At 40.9% G+C, this 19382-nt stretch overlaps 1 protein-coding gene and 1 long non-coding RNA gene across 13 annotated transcripts in view; one reads left to right on the forward strand and one right to left on the reverse strand.

Moving 5' to 3' along the window:
* Positions 1-6403, forward strand: part of GSPT1 (G1 to S phase transition 1) — a 44536-nt gene extending 38133 nt beyond the window's left edge. For all 12 annotated transcript variants that reach the window (XM_063618209.1, XM_063618208.1, XM_055243802.2 and 9 more), the window contains 4 exons: positions 1513-1686; positions 2912-3001; positions 3157-3325; positions 5914-6403. In XM_063618209.1, the coding sequence (XP_063474279.1) occupies positions 1513-1686; positions 2912-3001; positions 3157-3325; positions 5914-5966 (486 nt within the window). In that variant the 3' untranslated portion in view covers positions 5967-6403. The remainder of the gene's footprint in view (positions 1-1512; positions 1687-2911; positions 3002-3156; positions 3326-5913) is intronic.
* Positions 1-19382, reverse strand: part of LOC134732516 (uncharacterized) — a 61702-nt gene that overhangs the window by 35433 nt on the left and 6887 nt on the right. The gene's annotated exons all lie outside the window — the stretch shown is intronic.

The raw sequence follows: 19382 nt of genomic DNA on the forward strand, positions 1-19382 counted from the left end.
TGTTGTTGTTGTTGTTTTGTTTGTTTGTTTTTTGGAGATGGAATTACACTCTTGTTGCCCAGGCTGGAGTACAGTGGCACGATCTTGGCTCACTGCATCCTCTGCCTCCTGGGTTCAAGCGATTCTCCTGCCCAAGCCTCCTGAGTAGCTGGGATTACAGGCACCTGTCACCATGCCAGGCTAATTGTTTTTTTCTTTTGTATTTTTAGTAGAGACAAGGTTTCACTATGTTGGCCAGGCTGGTCTCAAACTCCTGACCTCAGGTGATCCACCTGTCTCGGCCTCCCAAAGTGCTGAGGCGTGAGCCACTGCACCCGGCCTGCATAGCATTATTAATGTAGTAAATGTCACTGATGGTAAATTTCATGTGTATCTCCTCTCACGTCACTTGTTCTTTGCTTCACCTTACTGCCACAGCCAGCACTGGAAGTACTGAGGAGCAATACTGGCATCAGAACTGGAGGCTTCCATAACTATTTTATTTTTACATTAAAAACTTTTTTTTTTTTTAAAAGACAGGGTCTCACTGTGTCACTCAGGCTACAGTGTGGTGGTGTGATCATAGCTCACTGCAGCCTTAAACACCTGGGCTCAAGCAATCCTCATGCCTCAACCTTCCAAGTAGCGGGGCTAAAGGCATGTGGACTACCCAGCTCTATGGACTATTTTGTTAGAAACAAAGAGTTTAGGCCAGGCACAGTGGCTCATGCCTGTAATCTGAGCACTTTGGGAGGCCAAGGTGGGTGGATCACCTGAGGTCAGGAGTTTGAGACCAGCCTGGCCAACATGGTGAAACCTCATCTCTACTAAAAATACAAAAAATTAGCCAGGCGTGGTGGCAGGTGCCTGTAATCCCAGCTACTTGGGAGACTGAGGCAGGAGAATGGCTTGAACCCAGGAGGCAGAGGTTGCAGTGAGCCAAGATCGCACCACTGCACTCCAGCCTGGGCAACAAGAGCAAAACTCTGTCTCAAAAAAAAAAAAACATTGCTATTCAGCCATCATCACTATCTAATTCCAGAGCATTTCATCACACCAAAAGGAAATTATGTATTCATTAAAGAGTTGATAGACTTTTAAAGCTTAGTTCAATAATTTTTAAGTAGTGCACAATTCCGATACTTGGAGATTGATAGGTAATGGAAGACAGGTTTATTAAATCCTTCACAGAATTCCATAATAATGGAAATTATATCCATAAAACTGAAATCCAAATATTGTGTTTTTGATTTTGAAAAGGTAAAAAAGGCAAATGCTAGTGTATACAGTGTTCTAGTTGGAAATGATTAGAATGTGATATTTGAAAGGTGACACGTTAATACTTTAATTGGCAGTTATACTTCTAGGATATGATTTTCACTGATCATATCTAGGCTAAGATTTTATGTCTTACAAATATAAGTGTTTACAGTCAAATCTTGCAACTCTTTATTGAGTAGACTTTCAGGTCATTTTATGTTCCGTAATGCAGTGAATGTGTCAGAAAACCTCCAGTCTTGTTTTCTTTTAAAGCACAACGTGGAAGTTCTTGGAATACTTTCCGATGATGTAGAAACTGATACTGTAGCCCCAGGTGAAAACCTCAAAATCAGACTGAAAGGAATTGAAGAAGAGGAGATTCTTCCAGGGTTTATACTTTGTGATCCTAATAATCTTTGTCATTCTGGACGCACATTTGATGCCCAGGTAAACAAATTATTGTTGTTGTCATAGTGGGTTTTAATGTCTAAATGAAATTAGAATATCAGTGCCTTTTGTCCTGATTATTGGTGACATGCCAGTTAACCCATCTTAGCGTAGAGAAGGGGAATGGAAATATTATAAGCCACTTATATATCATAACCACAATAGGCACCTCATACAAGGTCTTCAAGCTGGTACAAGTGCTTACTGGATAAGGAGTATTCTTTATAAGTTCCTTTTTATGTTTGATCTCCTGATGATACATTTTAGAGTATCTAATATTTACTTTGACCAGAGCACAGTTACTGTGGAAGTCATGGTTTCTGTGCTCATTCACAGCACATAGCTTTCCAGACAAGAAATCACACAAGTTTCCCTGTTATTAACAATCTAACCTCCCTGGGAGAATGACAGAGTAAGTGACTGGTGTGATTAACAGAATTTTTTAAAGTTCCGTTCTAAGGTATGACAACTAACGAAGTTAGATTTTGATGCCAGATGTAAGGTTGTTTACTGGACCTTGGATATTGAGAAATGGATAAAGCTGGATAAGTTTACATCTAGGTAGCTTCTGAGCGGTAAAAATTAGCTTAATTCATTGGGGAATATAAGGAAAGGCTTCCCAGATAAGAAAGTTGGCCTGCTGTCTTTTGTTTTGTTTGGAGATGGGGTCTTGCTCTGTCACCCAGGCTGGAGTGCAGTGGCGCGATCTCGGCTCACTGCAACTTCCACCTCCGGGATTCAAGCGATTGTCCTGCCTCCTGAGTAGCTGGGATTATAGGCGCCCGCGACCACGCCTGGCTGATTGTTTTGTATTTTTAGTAGAGACAGGGTTTCACCATGTTGTCCAGGCTGGTCCTGAACTCCTGGCCTCAAGTGATCCCCCCGGCCCCCCTGCTGCCTCAGCCTCCCAAAGTGCTGAGATTACAGGCGTGAACCACTGCGTCCAGCCAGCCTGCTGTGTTTCGAAAGTTGACCAGGGACTTGCCAAGAAGATAAATACAGGATAGGATATTGTAATTCATGCTTTGAGGTCAAGCAGCCTGACCCATCCTATGAACAAAATTAGTAAGACAAACCTATCCCCTCTAACACAAAAATCACTTAAGTTGGTGTCCTACTGAGATGGTAACACTAATTCTTGGGATTTACGTGGCGCTTGAGAACACTGAATTCTTATTTACCCTAAGGATAAAGATAAGAATGTGTTTGTTTGTTTGTTTGACAGATAGTGATTATAGAGCACAAATCCATCATCTGCCCAGGCTATAATGCGGTGCTGCATATTCATACCTGTATTGAGGAAGTCGAAATAACAGTGAGTTTAAGATAACTGGTTTATTTCTGTTTTAATACTGTTTTATCTTCATAATTTCTAATCAGCAACAGTGATGCACTTTTATTTCTACACCTCTTCTTAAAGATTATTTATTTGGCATTATTCTGATTTTCTCATACTCTTTTCTTGGTTAGGCCTTAATCTGCTTGGTAGACAAAAAATCAGGGGAAAAAAGTAAGACCCGACCCCGTTTTGTGAAACAAGATCAAGTATGCATTGCTCGCTTAAGGACAGCAGGAACCATCTGCCTTGAGACCTTTAAAGACTTCCCTCAGATGGGTCGTTTCACCTTAAGAGATGAGGGTAAGAGCTTTTAAACTGATGTCTAGTAGTATATCCACGATACCTAGCTTTGGTCATCTTTATCATCTCAGTACAGTACATACTGCAGCAGGTTCACAGAAAACTTCGATTCACATTCTATATTCGTATGAATGTTTTATGGTTGAGTGTATTGGACAGAATTGACCACGTATTTTAATAGTAATGCCAAATCTAGTAATGCTCTACGTGAAGAATCTTAATTTTGATGTTTTGTGAGTAGTGGATTTGGAGGGCTATTTTGTTTACTAAGATATTTCTATGATGTAATCCTTTGTAATATGTCTAGAGATTAAAAGGGATACAGAGATTGATTTTTTTTTTTACACCTCATTTTTCAGAGGTCTAATGTTTGTGACCTTTTGTGTGCATCCATTTCTGTCTACCTCTGGGTGACGCAGAACAACTAATATTCCCATCTTGGGGTCATGAAGTTCTTTGGCATAAAAACAAAATGATTGATATGAAACGTTTCCTTATGAGCTTTTAATATTCCTTTCCTTTTCCTTTCCCTTTCCTTTTCCTTTTTCCTTTCCCTTTTTCCTTTCCTTTCCTTTTTTTTGAGACGGAGTCTCGCTCTGTCGCCCAGGCTGGAGTGCAGCGGCGCAATCTTGGCTCACTGCAAGCTCCACTTCCCAGGTTCACACCATTCTCCTGCCTCAGCCTCCCAAGTAGCTGGGACTACAGGCCCTGCCACCATGCCCAGCTAATTTTTTGTATTTTTAGTAGAGACGGGGTTTCACCATGTTGGCCAGGATGGTCTTGATCTCCTGACCTCGTGATCCGCCCGCCTTGGCCTCCCAAAGTGCTGGGATTACAGGCGTGAGCCACCGCGCCCGGCCTGGCTGTTAATATTTCTAACTTAGATAACCATTTTAAGACTATAGAAGACTTTACGTAAAACTTTATAGTTCCATTGAAATACAGAATAGTTGTTTCACATGTTCATTCCAATTCCATTTAGCAAAAACTACTTTGTATCTGTAAAGTGTCAAGAACTGTGCTAAGCCCTGGTGATGAATACAGTTCCTGAACTTTACATTGGATGAAATTGTATAAAGACAGTGTTTATTTTACTTTAAAGGCCCAGAACTCTTCTGGTTGATAGTAAAACTGGTTATTGAGTTTATCTTATTAATATAACAAAATGATAGTTTTAGTTTAGCACTCAGAACCTGATAAAATCAGGAAGACAGAAGAAAAGCAATTAATGTAGCAGGAATTCTTAACCCTAGAATTATTTTTTCCTAAAAGATAACTTGGCTTTAAAAAAAAAAACAAAAAACCTAACTTGGCTTTGAGGTTTTCCACAAGACCCAGTGGGTTTTGTATCCCTTTCAGTCCACAGGAGTACTACCAGAAGGACGTGTTCACTGCATTGTAGTCAGTGGTGATTGCTGTGCCTTTTCAGTTACTTAAGGATAGGTTTTGGGATTTTTTTAGCAGCTTTATTGAGATATAATTTCCATAATATGAAATTGACCTGTTTTAAATATGTAATTCAATGAATTTTAGTATGTTTACAGAATTGTACAACTATCACCATATACTAATATTAGAACATTTAGAACACCTAAAAAGAAACCTTACACCTGTTCATAATCACCCCTTATTCCCACCTTCACCCCTAGGCAACCATTTTTCAATTTGTCTTTTATAGATACTCCATAAATAGAATTATAAATTATGTGGTCCTTTGTCTAGTTTATTTTACTTAGTATGATTTTGAGGTTCAACCGTGTAACATCATGTTATTTTTTCCTTTGTATCGCTGAATAGTACTCCATTGTGTGGATATTCCACAAATACGGATATTCCCCTTTTTTTTTTTTTTTTTAATCCAAAGAGGTTTTTTGGCCCGGTGTGGTGGCTCACGCCTGTAATCCCAGCACTTTGGGAGGCCGAGGCAGGCGGATCACCTGAGGCCAAGAGTTCAAGACCAGCCTGACCAACTGGTGAAACCCTGCCTCTTCTAAAAATACAAAAATTACAATGGGCATGGTGGCAGGCACCCATACTCCCAGCTACTCAGGAGGCTGAGGCAGGAGAATCACTTGAACCCAGGAGGAGGATGTTGCAGTCAGCCGAAGTCATGCCACTGCACTCCAGCCTGGGTGACAGAGTAAGACTCTGTCTTTATGCACTGGCTCATGCCTGTAATCCCAGCACTTTGGGAGGCTGAGGCGGGTGGATCGCCTGAGGTCAGGAGTTTGAGACCAGCCTGGCCAACATGGTGAAATCCCGTCTCTACTAAAAATACAAAAATTAGCTGGGCGTGGTGGCAGGCACCTGTAATCCCAGCTACTTGGGAGGATGAGGCAGGACAATTGTTTGGGGGGCGTGGGGGGAGATATGTTTTTTGATACAGGGAACCATCTCTTTACCAGCCCCCCCAAATAAGACCCACTTATTAAGACTACCTAAACAAGTATCATGGGTTGGCAGTAAAGCTAGTTAATTAGTAACTTACATTGTAAAAAATATTTTTGCGATTTAAAATAATAAGTTTTAATATCTTATATAGACTTGCTGTTAACTACTGAAAGATTTTTTTAAAATTTCATTTCTAGGAAAGACCATTGCAATTGGAAAAGTTCTGAAACTGGTTCCAGAGAAAGACTAATTTTCTTGATGACCCTGCACAATACTGTGAGGAAAATTGACTGCAAAAGCCTACTTCACACCGCCTTCTCTTATTTTCTGCCCATTGATAAACCTTTCCCCATATTTCGCAAAGAGGAAATTCACAGCAAAAGTCCACATTATGTCAGCTTTCTCATATTGAGAGCTCTGCTATGCCACTGTTGAATTTTTCCCAAGATTCCCGTCCCTAGCACCCCCTTCAAACTCTGCTTCCTTGGACAGATTTGGCAATAGCTTTGTAAGTGATGTGGACATAATTGCCTACAATAATGAAAACCTACAGGAATTTTTTTATTTTTCATTTTCCCCTTAAGCATATTTAGTATTTTTCCCCCAGGCAGATCATTCTGAGTGTGCGAGTGTGTGTGCACATGTTACAAAGGCAACTACCATGTTAATAAAATATTGAATTTGAAATCCTTTTCGGTATTTGAATTGCTTTTGAATAATGTTTTTTATCTGGATGTAACATTGTTGCATTAGCTTTTTAACTTTCCCAAGTAATTGAATACATTTTATTACTTGGACTTTTATAAACTTTCCCTACCCACTATAAATGAGGCATTCACAGTGTTCAAGTTTGTATTAAAGGAAAGGATTAGTTTGACCCCTTCTTTTGATGGTTAATGCATACATGCAGTTAAATCCCTTTATCCAGATGTGACACTGCTTTACTAGGTCTTTTAGTTTTTTTTTTTTTTTTTTTTTTTGCCAATTTATATTGTAACATTTCTTAAACACAGTAAGTTGTTTAAAATAAAAGAACAGCATACTGTCATTTTTATAAGTAAAGCATAATGAAATTGTACCCCTAGAGAAAATTCCATTAACTCGTTAAATTAGTGGAATTTACAACAAATAAAGCATGTTTGAGACCTGGCAAAAATTCCTCTTTTAGTATTTATAAGAGCTGCATGCCTCTAATATGAAAACCGTATCAGTTGCAAGTGCCACTTCTACAAGTTACCCAGTTTACTCTTTGTATCAGTAACTTTAAAGGTTGGATGATCCTTGCTGGTTAAAGCTAAATCTCAACCCAGCAACTAAATGAAAATATTTACAATCATCAGAATCTGCACAGATTAAAATTATCAGCGATAAGCAGAATGAAGCACAGTATAAGTTTTATCTCAGTTATTTGAAATTGACTGAGTTTTCTTGAGTGTAGAGCTGAAATTTGCTAACCATGTTTTTGATGAACCACAGTGCAGCATTGTGGTGGTTTTAGATTGAATGACTTTCTGCTATAATTATCATGACTTTGAAATTTTTCGTGAGAATAAATGAGGAATGGAGGCAATTTGTGGGTTTATCCAAAGCCCCCTTGATGTTGAGTGTTGCCATTTATCAAAGATAGCCTCTTTTAGATTGTGATTTATCTCTAAATAAGATACTTTGTAATTGTATATTTAATGACAAGTCCCTTCCCTGTAATTTTGCTCCTCAGAAAAGAAAAGCCTAGACAGACTGTATTTCCAGTCACGGAACATAAAACTTAATCTAATGGGTGTTTTGTTTTGTTTTGAGACAGAGGCTCACTCTGTCACCTAGGCTGGAGTGCAGTGGCTCAATCTGGGCTCACTGCAGCCTCCACCTCCTGGATTCAGGCAATTTCCTGCCTCAGCCTCTTGAGTAGCTGGCATTACAGGAGCCTACCACCAGGCCCAGTTAATTTTTGTATTTTTAGTAGAGACGAGGTTTCCCCATGTTGGTCAGGCTGGTCTCAAACTTCTGACCTCAAGTGATCCGCTCGCCTCAGCCTCTCAAAAGTGCTGGGATTACAGGCGTGAGGCACCGCACTTGGCCTAGTGTTTTCTGAACTGTGAAATTCCCATTCATTTCTTGAATGAGGCTACATCTTATGGACAGAGCAAAGTTATTGTCCTACAGATTCTTAAAACTATAATTATGGCTATTGCATGAAATTTAAATACATTTTATTATGTCTGCAAATCTCTGGGCTTTTATTTTTCTGGAAAATACAGGAGCTTTTAATCAAAACATAATAGTTCTTTTTGTAATTCCATGTTAATAAAAACAAATACTAGCAATTGCTTGAATTTTAGTGAATATTTAAAAGTTCAAGAGCCACTGAAATCATTTCCAGAGTTCCCTTTCTAAATAGAACACGTTTTTTTAAAAATAAGTTATGTTGGCTACTAAAACATTTACACTGTTAGAATATTATGTGCATGTTGCCAAGACTCTTAAGTAACTTGGATATCAACTGTGAAGGGCCTACCTCTAAAAAGTAACAGGTCATACAAATACAAATGTAACTGTAAAAATTCCACTGGATTCTTGCATATTTGCAAGATTAGATTATTCAAAAGAAATTTCAATGCTAAAATTAACCAGCAACATAAGTTCTATGGGCTTTGAAAATTGTTCTCATCTTTTTAAAGTTGATGCATTTTCAATCCTGCTTACACGGGCTGTTCATTTGGATAAGGAAATAAAATGTCTAAGGTGAACTTGGCATTGTGTGGAGATGTTGGACCTTTATAGAGCAATACAAATTCCTATGCTGTCATTCTGTTTTCTGCAAATGCAAACGTGCTTATATGGTCGACAGTGCAAAAATAGGGTAGTTGGCTGCATATTTAGGATATTACGTAAGCATTTGTTCTCTAACGTTGCTCTACTAGAATGATTTTTTTCTTGCATCTTTTCACATTAATGATGTTCTTTATATAACTTTCATGCTAGATTATTTAATTAGTTTTTTAAATTAATAAAGTGAATTTAAGAAATATTGAAATAAACATCTAAGTAATTGCCATTTTAAACCCTTGTTTCTTACTATGGGAGGGGGGAAATACAGCACTCATTTCTTGTTTTTAATTTGCAAAAGTAAGTGAAAATCAATGTAAAATCAAACCAAAAGAGTTGGACTGAGTGTGTATTCTCTTGAGATTAAGTGACAAATAGTAAAGTGTTATTGAATAATTAAACCCATGTATTTTTTTGTGTGAGTTGAAAATCTTTGAAATATGTGAAACCCAATGTCAAAAGTTCCTAAACTCTAACAGTGCAGGTTGTTCACTGTAACAAGAGGTAACTCATATTTGCTGGTTACATAAACTACAAGTACTGCTCTCACAGTATGGGACTTTGAACTGTGATGTAGTTCAACAGTTGCCGGCATCCTCTCAGCTGATATGCTGCGAATATTTTGGGTTAGACTTGCAGCCAGATGCAGTTTTGCAACCCAAGAAAAAAGTTGAACCTATGGTCAAAAACTGCTCCCAAGATGAACTCTGGAAAAAAATCAGCTAAACTCCCTTGGCGATCTTCAGGAACACTAGTAATGACTGTAATTACTCCGTGATCTTTGGTGACTATTACACATAACAGCACTCTAGCACCTTTCCTTACTGGCATGGACTTCCTCATGGACCGCTACTTCATGGATGATAGCTTCATTGCTTTGGGTAGGGATTTAAGGTAGTCAAGGGGAAAATATGCAGTTTTATTACAGCTCTTAACATCAGGCAAATTTCAACTTTAAAACCCTTTGTGAAAAATCTGGTTATAGCACTATAGCTCTGATTTTAGGATGGTTAAATGTTATATTCATTGTTGGCCTACCTTATCAGAACAAACTGTGCCGTTAATCCTCTCACAGACATAGGTAAGGTAGAGAGCAACCAGTGGATTTAGGAGACAATTATCTGTCTCCAAACAATAGGCTTTTATTTCTTCCAGCTAACTTTTTCAGTGATTCTAGCAGATGCCATCTAATACATCCTTGATCTTGTTTCTTTAGAGATCTTGCGATGGCAGCAACTTCTTAAGTAAGTGTAATCGCGTATGCACAAAAGACTTAACTAGGTTTACATTTAGCAGTCGGTTAGATTAGATTTCATAGTAAATGGAATAGGAAGTGTTTTTATTTTCCAGTAGTAATTCCGTGGATTCCATTTGACCCAGTTTACTGTCAATTCAGTTCAGGTAGATTTGGTTCAACTTCTGGTGGGTTTTGGCTCTAGGATATTCTTGACTTTAATATCCTAGAATTTACTGAGTCTTCCCTTCAATAAATACACTTCTCACATACCTCTAATCCTATGCTTCCTTGAAACAATGCTAGCTGAGTTGTTTACTAAGGATTATTATAAGGGCCTGAAGGTGTGGGAGTGGAGATTAAAACCTTTATGTTCTCCAATATAAGGGAAAAGCAGATTGGTACTACGTCTGATTAGGCAGAAAACACCAGGATTCCTTAAGTGATCCTTGAAATGGTTATTGTTTTCTGCCTTGTCACATTTGCCACTGTGCCCTTTAAAACAATGTGGAAACCTCAGGTTTGTGGACGGCACAGGTGGAATGACATTTTGTGCTGCCTGAGGCTCCCCTCTACCAGGCACATTAGCTTAGTGCTTCAGAAGTCAGCCCAAGTCCTTGCTACCTCCTTTTCCTGCTGCCCAGGGAAGTGTGTGTGTGCTGGAGCTGGAGCTGGAGCGCTTGCACTCTTCAGGTGACTATTCTCACCTCCATTTCCTCCACATGCATTAGGTGAAACTGAGGTCTGAGCCTCCTGCAAGGTCTACATTTTAAGGACTCACACATCGGGCTCTCAGAAATGTACACAGCTATTAGTTCTGTTTGTTCTAAAGGAAATGTGGGTATCTCTCAGGCCAGGACTTAGTGACTAGTTTTCGCTAGACAGCAGGTTAATACCTAGATCTCATTTTTTAAAAAAACAGAGGATTAAAGGGAACTGATCAGGTTTGCTGAGTTTTTTAGCCTAATTCCAAAGCATGGAAGAGTGCTCTAGGTAAGAAAGAAATCTTTTTCTTAACGATTTGTAGCTACCTACTGTGCCTGACTTGGTGCCTGTGTGAGGATTAAGCCCTTAGTCTGCTCTTGCAATTACTCAAATAACAAGTTAAATTTGCTTTTGTAATAACAATAAAAGTTGTCATCTTCCCTTTTGAAGGATTTGTCATTTGTAATTACCTGTGTTGTAACAAGCAAAAGTCATGCCCTTTTTTGTACAATCCTTTTGTTTTTGTATCAGGTATTGGAACCATCTACCAACAGGTTTGTTGGATGGATCTAATAAGCTCTGTCACATAAGGGATTCACAAACATCATCTGCTTGCATATGGTATGCAAGTCTTTTGTATAATGTATACGACAACCTTAGGAAACAAAACTAATAACGCTATAGGAAGTTAGGGATGCTGAGTAATAAATAACTAGATCACAATATGTGGTTTTATGTGAACAGCAGAGTTGGGGGAAACGTCAGTTATTGTCAGAACTATGAACCTCTACATTCAGGATTTTTAATAAAGATCAAGAGACCAAATAGTGATTGCCCTTTTTATTCAATGTGCAAGGGCAAGAAGAAATTAATGATAAAGGTAACATACACCATGGCTACTTGAATGACAGCAATTCATTCCTGTGCACTCACTACGTTCCTGTTTGAACTGTCTTTAGGTGATTCACTTTGAGGTTTTGGCAGTCAGCCTCTAGGTATTTGGCATTAAACCAATCATAGCTTAAAACTTGGGACCAAGCTTGCTATTAAAGTAGGGGTTCAGGCCAGGCACGGTGACTCATGCCTGTAATCACTTTGGGAGGCCGAGGCGGGCGGATCACTTGAGGTCAGGAGTTCCAGACCAGCCTGGCCAACACGGTGAAACCCGGTCTCTACTAAAAAAAACAAAAATTAGCTGGGCGTGGAGGTGTGTGCCTATAATCCCAGCACTTTTTGGAAGGCCGAGGAGGGTGTATCACGAGGTCAGGAGATCGAGACCATCCTGGCTAACATGGTGAAACCCCGTCTCTACTAAAAATACAAAAAATTAGCCGGGCGTGGCCTGTAGTCCCAGCTACTCGGGAGGCTAAGGCAGGAGAATGGTGTGAACCTGGGAGGTGGAGCTTGCAGTGAGTGGAGATCGCGCCACAGCACTCCAGCCTGGGCGACAAGAGCGAGACTCCCTCTCAAAAAACAAAAGAGATCGAGACCATCCTGGCCAACATGGTAAAACCCCATCTCTACTAAAAATAGAAAAATTAGCCGAGTGTGGTGGCACGCGCCTGTAATCCCAGCTACTTGGGAGGCTGAGGCAGGAGAATCACTTGAACCCGGGAGGCAGAGGTTGCAGTGAGCCGAAATCATGCCACTGCACTCCAGCCTGTTAATAGTCTTTAAAAAAAAAAAAAAGGTGAAATTTGCTAGATGCAGTGGCACACACCTGTAGTCCCAGCTACTCCTGAGTTGGCAAGATCACCTGAGCCTAGGAGTTTGAGGCTGCAGTGGGTTATGGTTACGCCTGTGAATTGCACTGTAGCCTGGGCAACATAGTGAGATGCTGTCTCTTTTTTTTTTTTTTAAGTGAAATTCTTGTTATTGTCAATCTTTCCTTCAAATTGTTTCTGAAGGCTTTGTGCACCCACATTACTTGCAAGAAATATTTTCGTGTGTTTTCTGCTAGGAATAAGAGACTGCCTACAACAAGTAAAATTCCTTTAGCTGATGAGTGTACTTTTCGAATTATTTGGAATATGATCCATCTGTTAAAAATTAGGCCAGGCCAGGCACAGTGGCTCACACCTGTAATCCTGGCACTTTGGGAGGCCGAGGTGGGTGGATCACCTGAGGTCAGGAGTTCAAGACCAGCCTGGCCAACATGACGAAGCCCCGTCTCTACTAAAAATACTAAAATTAGCCAGGCACGGTAGCGCAAGCCCGTAATCCCAGCTACTTGGGAGGCTGAGGGCAAGAGAAATCGTTTGAAGCCAGGAGGTGGAGGTTGCAGTGAGCCGAGACGGCACCACTGCACTCCAGCCTGCGCAATGGGAGTGAGACTCCATCTCAAAAAAAAAAAAAAAGGCCAAAAATTTCCTCTATCTGCAATGAGTCACATTTAATGTTAGCTGCACATTTTCTTAACATCCCATTGCCCACATTTGATCCCTTAACATTTGCCTTCAATGGAAATGATGATCATCAAACAGTAATATTAGTTTACACGTTTAAAGCATTTTCACTAAAAGTTCTGTTTTCTGGTTTGAGCTTAGTCAAGAGTCAAGCTACTGGTAATAACTGGTAAAAATAATTCAGAGGGCATAATGGAAAAAAAACCACATTTAACTTGTTTTGTATCTTGTATATTTAGGTTGAAATTTTTAATGAGGATTTCATCCCACTTAACTGCGCACAGTACTCCCAAAGGACTTTGTATTTGCTTATCAACTACACAAGTTCCACATTTCCAAATACAAGAAAATAATCTGAACGTTTCCACATGGAGATAAATAGGCGATGGGTATCCCAATTACCTTGATTTGATTGGTACACATTATATGAATGTGTCAAATTATCACATGTACCCTGAAAATCTGTACCTCTGTTATGAATCAATTTTTTAAAACTACAGAAGTTACTTAAAAGCAGTCAACATCACTATCTTTGTTAATTCCCTGGCAAATACATCAGGTTTTAAGATAAAAAATAAATCTTCAAGATTTAGATTCTTAGGAGTAATTCTGATTTGTAAAGAAGTTCCAGAAAACAGATGTTGTACGACAAAGGAGAGGATTTTTTATTAAGGTAAAATTTGCATACAGTAAGAAGCACAGATCTTAAGTTTACAATGAGTTTGTCAAGTGTATACAACTGTGTAAACACCCCATCAACATGCAGAACACATCACCCCAGAAAGCTCTCCTGCTACTTTCCAACCAATCCCCTCTTGCCAAGGCATTCACTGTTTTGCCATCTATTATAATAGTTTTGTCTGTTTTTGAACTCTGCATAAATGGAATCACATAGCTTGAACTCAACTTTGTCATCTTTGGCACATTACGTTTCAGAGATTATGCTGTGTGTATCAGCAGCTCTTTTTTTTTTTTTTTTTTTTTTTTTGCTAATACTCCATTTTATGAATATTCTCTAATTCAAATGATCTATCCTTGAAGGGAGATTTGATTTTCCTTTCCAATTAGCATTCTTTGACAGGTTAGCTGCAAATGCAAATACCTTTCTTCTGAATTTCTCTAATGCAAGGAAGTAAAACCAGAGAGAAAAGTCTCACCTCTTCTTCCTTTATCTACTTTTATAAAACTTACCAAGGATAAACAGATAATGTAGTGATCCTAATAGGTGGTGAAATAACATGGGCTTCCTTCTTATCTCCCTTTCCAATCTTAAAGAGGGTCTTCCCTGTATTGCCTGTGAGGTACCATTTCTTTCCTTTCCTTTTTGTTTTTTGAGATGGAGTCTCGCTCTGTCGCCCAGGCTGGAGTGCAGTGGCAGGATCTTGGCTCACTGCAACCTCCACCTCCCAGGTTCAAACGATTCTCTTGCCTCAGCCTCCGGAGTAGCTGGGATGACAGGCACATGCCACCATGCCCGGCTAATTTTTGTATTTTTTTTAGTAGAGACAGGGTTTTGCCATGTTGGCCAGGCAGGTCTCTAACTCCTGACCTCAGGTGATCCACCGGCCTTGGCCTCCCAAAGTGCTGGGATTACAGGCATGAGCCACTGCGCCTGGCCCTAGGTGCCATTTCTAAATGATGTGCCAATTCTAAAACTGGATTGTCCCTGTGAGTTTCATGTTGCCAGGGCTAACTTGCAGAACTAACCTGACTTGCACCTCTACTAAATAACTGTTTTAAACTATAGGGCTAAGTCCTTTTCTTTTTCTTTTTTGGTAGATTTATTCAATTCTGTGCATGAGTAACTTCTCTAAGTCCTTTTATAGATCCCTTATTGATGACCTAGCATAATACTTTATAGTATAGTAGCTATTTAAAACTTTCCTGCCAGGCATGGTGGCTCACCCCTGTAATCACAGCACTTTGGGAGGCCGAGGCGGGTGGATCACAAGGTCAGGAGATCGAGACCACGGTGAAACCCCGTCTCTACTAAAAAAAATACAAAAAAAAATTAGCCGGGCGTGGTGGCGGGCGCCTGTAGTCCCAGCTACTCGGAGAGGCTGAGGCAGGAGAATGGCGTGAACCCGGCAGGCGGAGCTTGCAGTGAGCCGAGATTGCGCCACTGCACTCCACCCCGGGCGACAGAGCGAGACTCCGTCTCAAAAAAAAAAAAAAAAAAAAAAATAGAAAAATTAGCCAGGCATGGTGGCACATGCCTGTAATCCCAGCTACTCGGAGGCTGGGGTAGGAGAACTGCTTGACCCCAGGAGGCAGAGGTTGCAGTGAGCCAAGACCACACCACTGCACTCCACCCTGAGCAACAGAAAGAGGCTCCATCTCAAAAAAACAAAACAAAAAAAAAACTTTCCTAGTTTGAACAAAGATGCACTTTGAGTTGTCATAACATTTACCAGTTATATACTGGTACTGGTTAAAAGAACACAGTCCTGCAAGTTGTCAGCTGGTTCTCGTCAATGATGAAAAGAGACTAATGGTATCCCTTTCAGCAAACGGAAGGAGAAGAGAACTAACCTTGTGCTATTTAACCTATTTTTTTAATGTAGAAATCACTTCTAAAAGTGGCCTTAATATTCCATTCCTTGGGGAATATAACTCTAAATACAGGTTGGCTGGATTAAGAATCTGTTGGCCAGGCTCGGTGGCTCACGCCTATAATCCCAGCACTTTGGGAGGCCGAGGTGGGTGGATCACGAGGTAAGGAGATCGAGACCATCCTGGCTAACATGGAGAAACTCCGTCTCTACTAAATATATAAAAAAAAAGAAAAAAATTAGCCAGTGTAGTGGCGGGCGCCTGTACTCCCAGCTACTTGGGAGGCTGAGGCAGGAGAATGGCGTGAACCCAGGAGGCGGAGCTTGCAGTGAGCCAAGATTGCACCACTGCACTCCAGCCTGGGCGACAGAGTGAGACTCCGTCACAAAAAAAAAAAAAAAAAAAAAAAAAAAAAAAAAAAAAAAGGCTGTTTGTTAATCATGTATTAAGTGGGGTTGGTGTACACTATGATACCTAGCAGCAAAATGGTGTACTTGTGATACCCACATGGATTGTATGAGGACAAAGAGTTAAAAATAAACAGCAAACCTAAGTTAATAAAGTTAGCTTTTCTACAGAAAACCTCTTTATGTTTCTTACTCTGGCAATATCATTGTTCCCTTGTTTCTCTTCCCCAGCCTTCCACCCCCTCGCCCCCAAATCAGAATCAAGTATCAATTTCTTTACTGATTGGCTATTTCTTCCCTGCTTGAATGCAGGTAAGCTCTTTTGGCCCCTAAGATGCACAATTTCATTTTCCAATCCATTTAATAATGATTATATTATTTTCAGCAAAGGGAAGGAGAAGAGAACTAGCCTTGTGCTATCATGAACATGACAGACACTGTGAAGATAGATTCTCTTAAATCCGAGGGAACCAGCTTCATTTAACAGATGAAGACATTGAGGCTTGGGAGATTAGCCACCTTGTCCAAGGCTAAACAACTAATAAATCACGGAGTTGGGATTCAGACTGATCTTTCTGACCCAAAACACCATGTCCTTTGTACCTTCCTTAAAATGTCACATTCTACATTTGGGCAATATTGTTTCACCCTTGATTCCATTATGTTTAGGTTAATATTACTTAGCAGATTTCAGTACCAAGAATATGCTGAGTATTTAATTGCTTTTAGATAATCCAGACATCACCAATTGACTATGTGGCATTTCTTTTGTTAGTCTGCCATGTGTAACCACTCTGATTTAATAGTGCTATATAAAAAAGGATGTCTACTAGTTTTCTAAGGTTACTAGTTGATTGTAACAATATTCATTTTGAACTAGAATATGAGTTCCATTATTAAGTGTGAAGTTTCTTAAACTTTATGTTTACCATTCAGCAACATATTCGAGTATTCTTTACAATTAACTGATTTATCAAATCCTTAATAAAATTAACTTTATGTACCTCCAAAAAAGATTTTCAAGAAGTTTGAAGAGAGATATCTCAGTACCTTCCAAGAGAAACAACTTAATAGCATTCATGGTATCAGTGAGACCTGGGTACTCGAATGTTGAAATTAATTACATTGGTTTTTGTAGAAATGAGGTTTCACTATGTTATCCAGACTAGTCTAGAACTCCTGGCCTCAAGCAATCCTCCTTCCTCAGCCTCCCAAAGTGCTAGGATTACAGGTGTGAGCCACCGTGCCTGGCCTATTTATTTATTTTTTAGTTTTTTCACCCTGTCTTGTGGTGCTGACAATATGGTCTTTTATCATTATGTATTCTTCTCAACTTCAATATTTAACAGTGTTAACACATCTTCAGATAGCTCCACTCCCTCATGGCTTCTGTAACTTGGCACCCTCTTGGTTTTCTTTTTTTTTTTTTTTTTTGAGATAGAGTCTTGCTCTGTCGCCCGGGCTGGAGTGGGAGTGCAGTGGCGCAATCTCAGCTCACTGCAACCTCCGCCTCCTGGGCTCAAGCGATTCTCCTGCCTCAGCCTCCCGAGTAGCCGGGACTACAGGTGCATGCCACCACACCCAGTTAATATTTTTTTTGTATTTTTAGTAGAGACGGGGTTTCACCATATTAGCCAGGATGGTCTCAATCTCCTGGCCTCGTGATCCACCTGCCTCAGCCTCCCAAAGTGCTGGGATTACAGGCGTGAGCCACCACGCCCGGCCTTTTTTTCATTTTTAAACTTTTTTTTTTTTAGATGGAGTCTCGCTCTGTCACCCAGGCTGGAGTGCAATGGGGCAATCTCGGCTTGCTGCAACCTCCGCCTTCCGGGTTCAAGCGATTCTCCTGCCTCAGCCTCCCCAGTAGCTGGGATTACAGGCACCTGTCACCACTCCCAGCTAAGTTTTGTATTTTTAGTAGAGACGGGGTTTCATCATGTTGCCCAGACTGGTCTCGGAACTCCTGACCTTAGGTGATCTGCCCACCTCAGCCTCTCAAAGTGCTGGGATTACAGGCATGAGCCACCGTACCTGGCCCTTTTAAAACGTTTTTATTAAAAATGAAAGGCCGGACGCAGTGGCTCACGCCTGTAATCCCAGCACTTTGGGAGGCAGAGGTGGGCAGATCACGAGGTTAGGAGATTGAGACCATCCCGGCTAACACGGTGAAACCCTGTCTCTACTAAAAATACAAAAATTAGCCAGGAGTGGTGGCATGTGCCTGTAGTCCCAGCTACGCAGGAGGCTGAAGCAGGAGAATCGCTTCAAGCCGGGAGGTGGAGGTTGCAGTGAGCCAAGATCGCTCCATTACACTCCAGCCTGGGCCACAGAGCAAGACTCTGTCTCAAAAAAAAAAAAAAAAAATGCAAACACAGGCTGGGCACAGTGGCTCACACCTATAATCCCAGCACTTTGGGAGGTCGAGGCGGTAGGATCGCTTGAGCCCAGGAGTTTGAAACCAGCCTGGGCAACAGAGCGAGACTTTGTCTCTACTAAAAAAGAAAAGAAAAAGAAAGAAAGAGAGAGAGAGAAGGGCCGGGCGCGGTGGCTCACGCCTGTAATCCCAGCACTTTGGGAGGCAGAGGCGGGCGGATCACGAGGTCAGGAGATCGAGACCATCCTGGCTAACACAGTGAAACTCCATCTCTACTAAAAATACAAAAAATTAGCCGAGCGAGGTGGCGGGCGCCTGCAGTCCCAGCTACTCGGGAGGCGGAGGCAGGAGAATGGCGTGAACCCCGGGGGACGGAGCCTGCAGTGAGCCGAGATCGTGCCACTGCACTCCAGCCTGGGCGACAGCGAGACTCTGTCTCAAAAAAAAAAAAAGAGAGAGAGAGAAGGAGGGAGGGAGGGAGGAAGAAAGCTAAAATAAAATAAAATAAAAAGAAGACACAAACACACACCTAGGCCTATGACTACACAGAGTCAGGATCATCAATATCAACTGTCTTCTACTTCCACATCTTATCTGTCCCATTAGAAGGTGTTCAAGGACACTGACACATGGAGTTGTCATCTCCTATGATAACAATGCCTTCTCCTGGAATATCTCCTGAAGGACCTGTCTGAGGCTGTTTTACAGTTAATTTTTTTTTTTATAAGTAGAAGGGATATACTCTAAAATAACTATAAAAAGTACAGCATAGGCTGGGTATGGTGGCTCACGCCTGTAATCGCAGCACCTCGGGAGGCTGAGGCAGGCAGATCACCTCAGGCCAGGAGTTCAAGACCAGCCTGCCCAACATGGCAAAACTCCGTCTCTATTAAAAATACAAAAATTAGCCGGGTATGGCAGCAGATGCCTGTAATCCCAGCTACTCGGGAGGCTGAGGCAGGAGAATCGCTTGAGCCCAGGAGGTGGAAGTTGCAGTGAGCTGAGATTGTGCCACTGCACTCCACCTTGGGTGACAGAGTGAGACTCTGTCTCAAAAAAAAAAAAAAAAAAAAAGTACGGTATAGCAGGTCATGGTGGCTCACCCCGTAATCTCACACCCAACACTTCAGGAGGCTGAGGCAGGAGGACCACTTGAGCTCAGGAG

The sequence above is a fragment of the Symphalangus syndactylus genome, chromosome 14, assembly GCF_028878055.3.
Source record: "Symphalangus syndactylus isolate Jambi chromosome 14, NHGRI_mSymSyn1-v2.1_pri, whole genome shotgun sequence".
Taxonomy (NCBI): Eukaryota; Metazoa; Chordata; class Mammalia; order Primates; family Hylobatidae; genus Symphalangus; species Symphalangus syndactylus.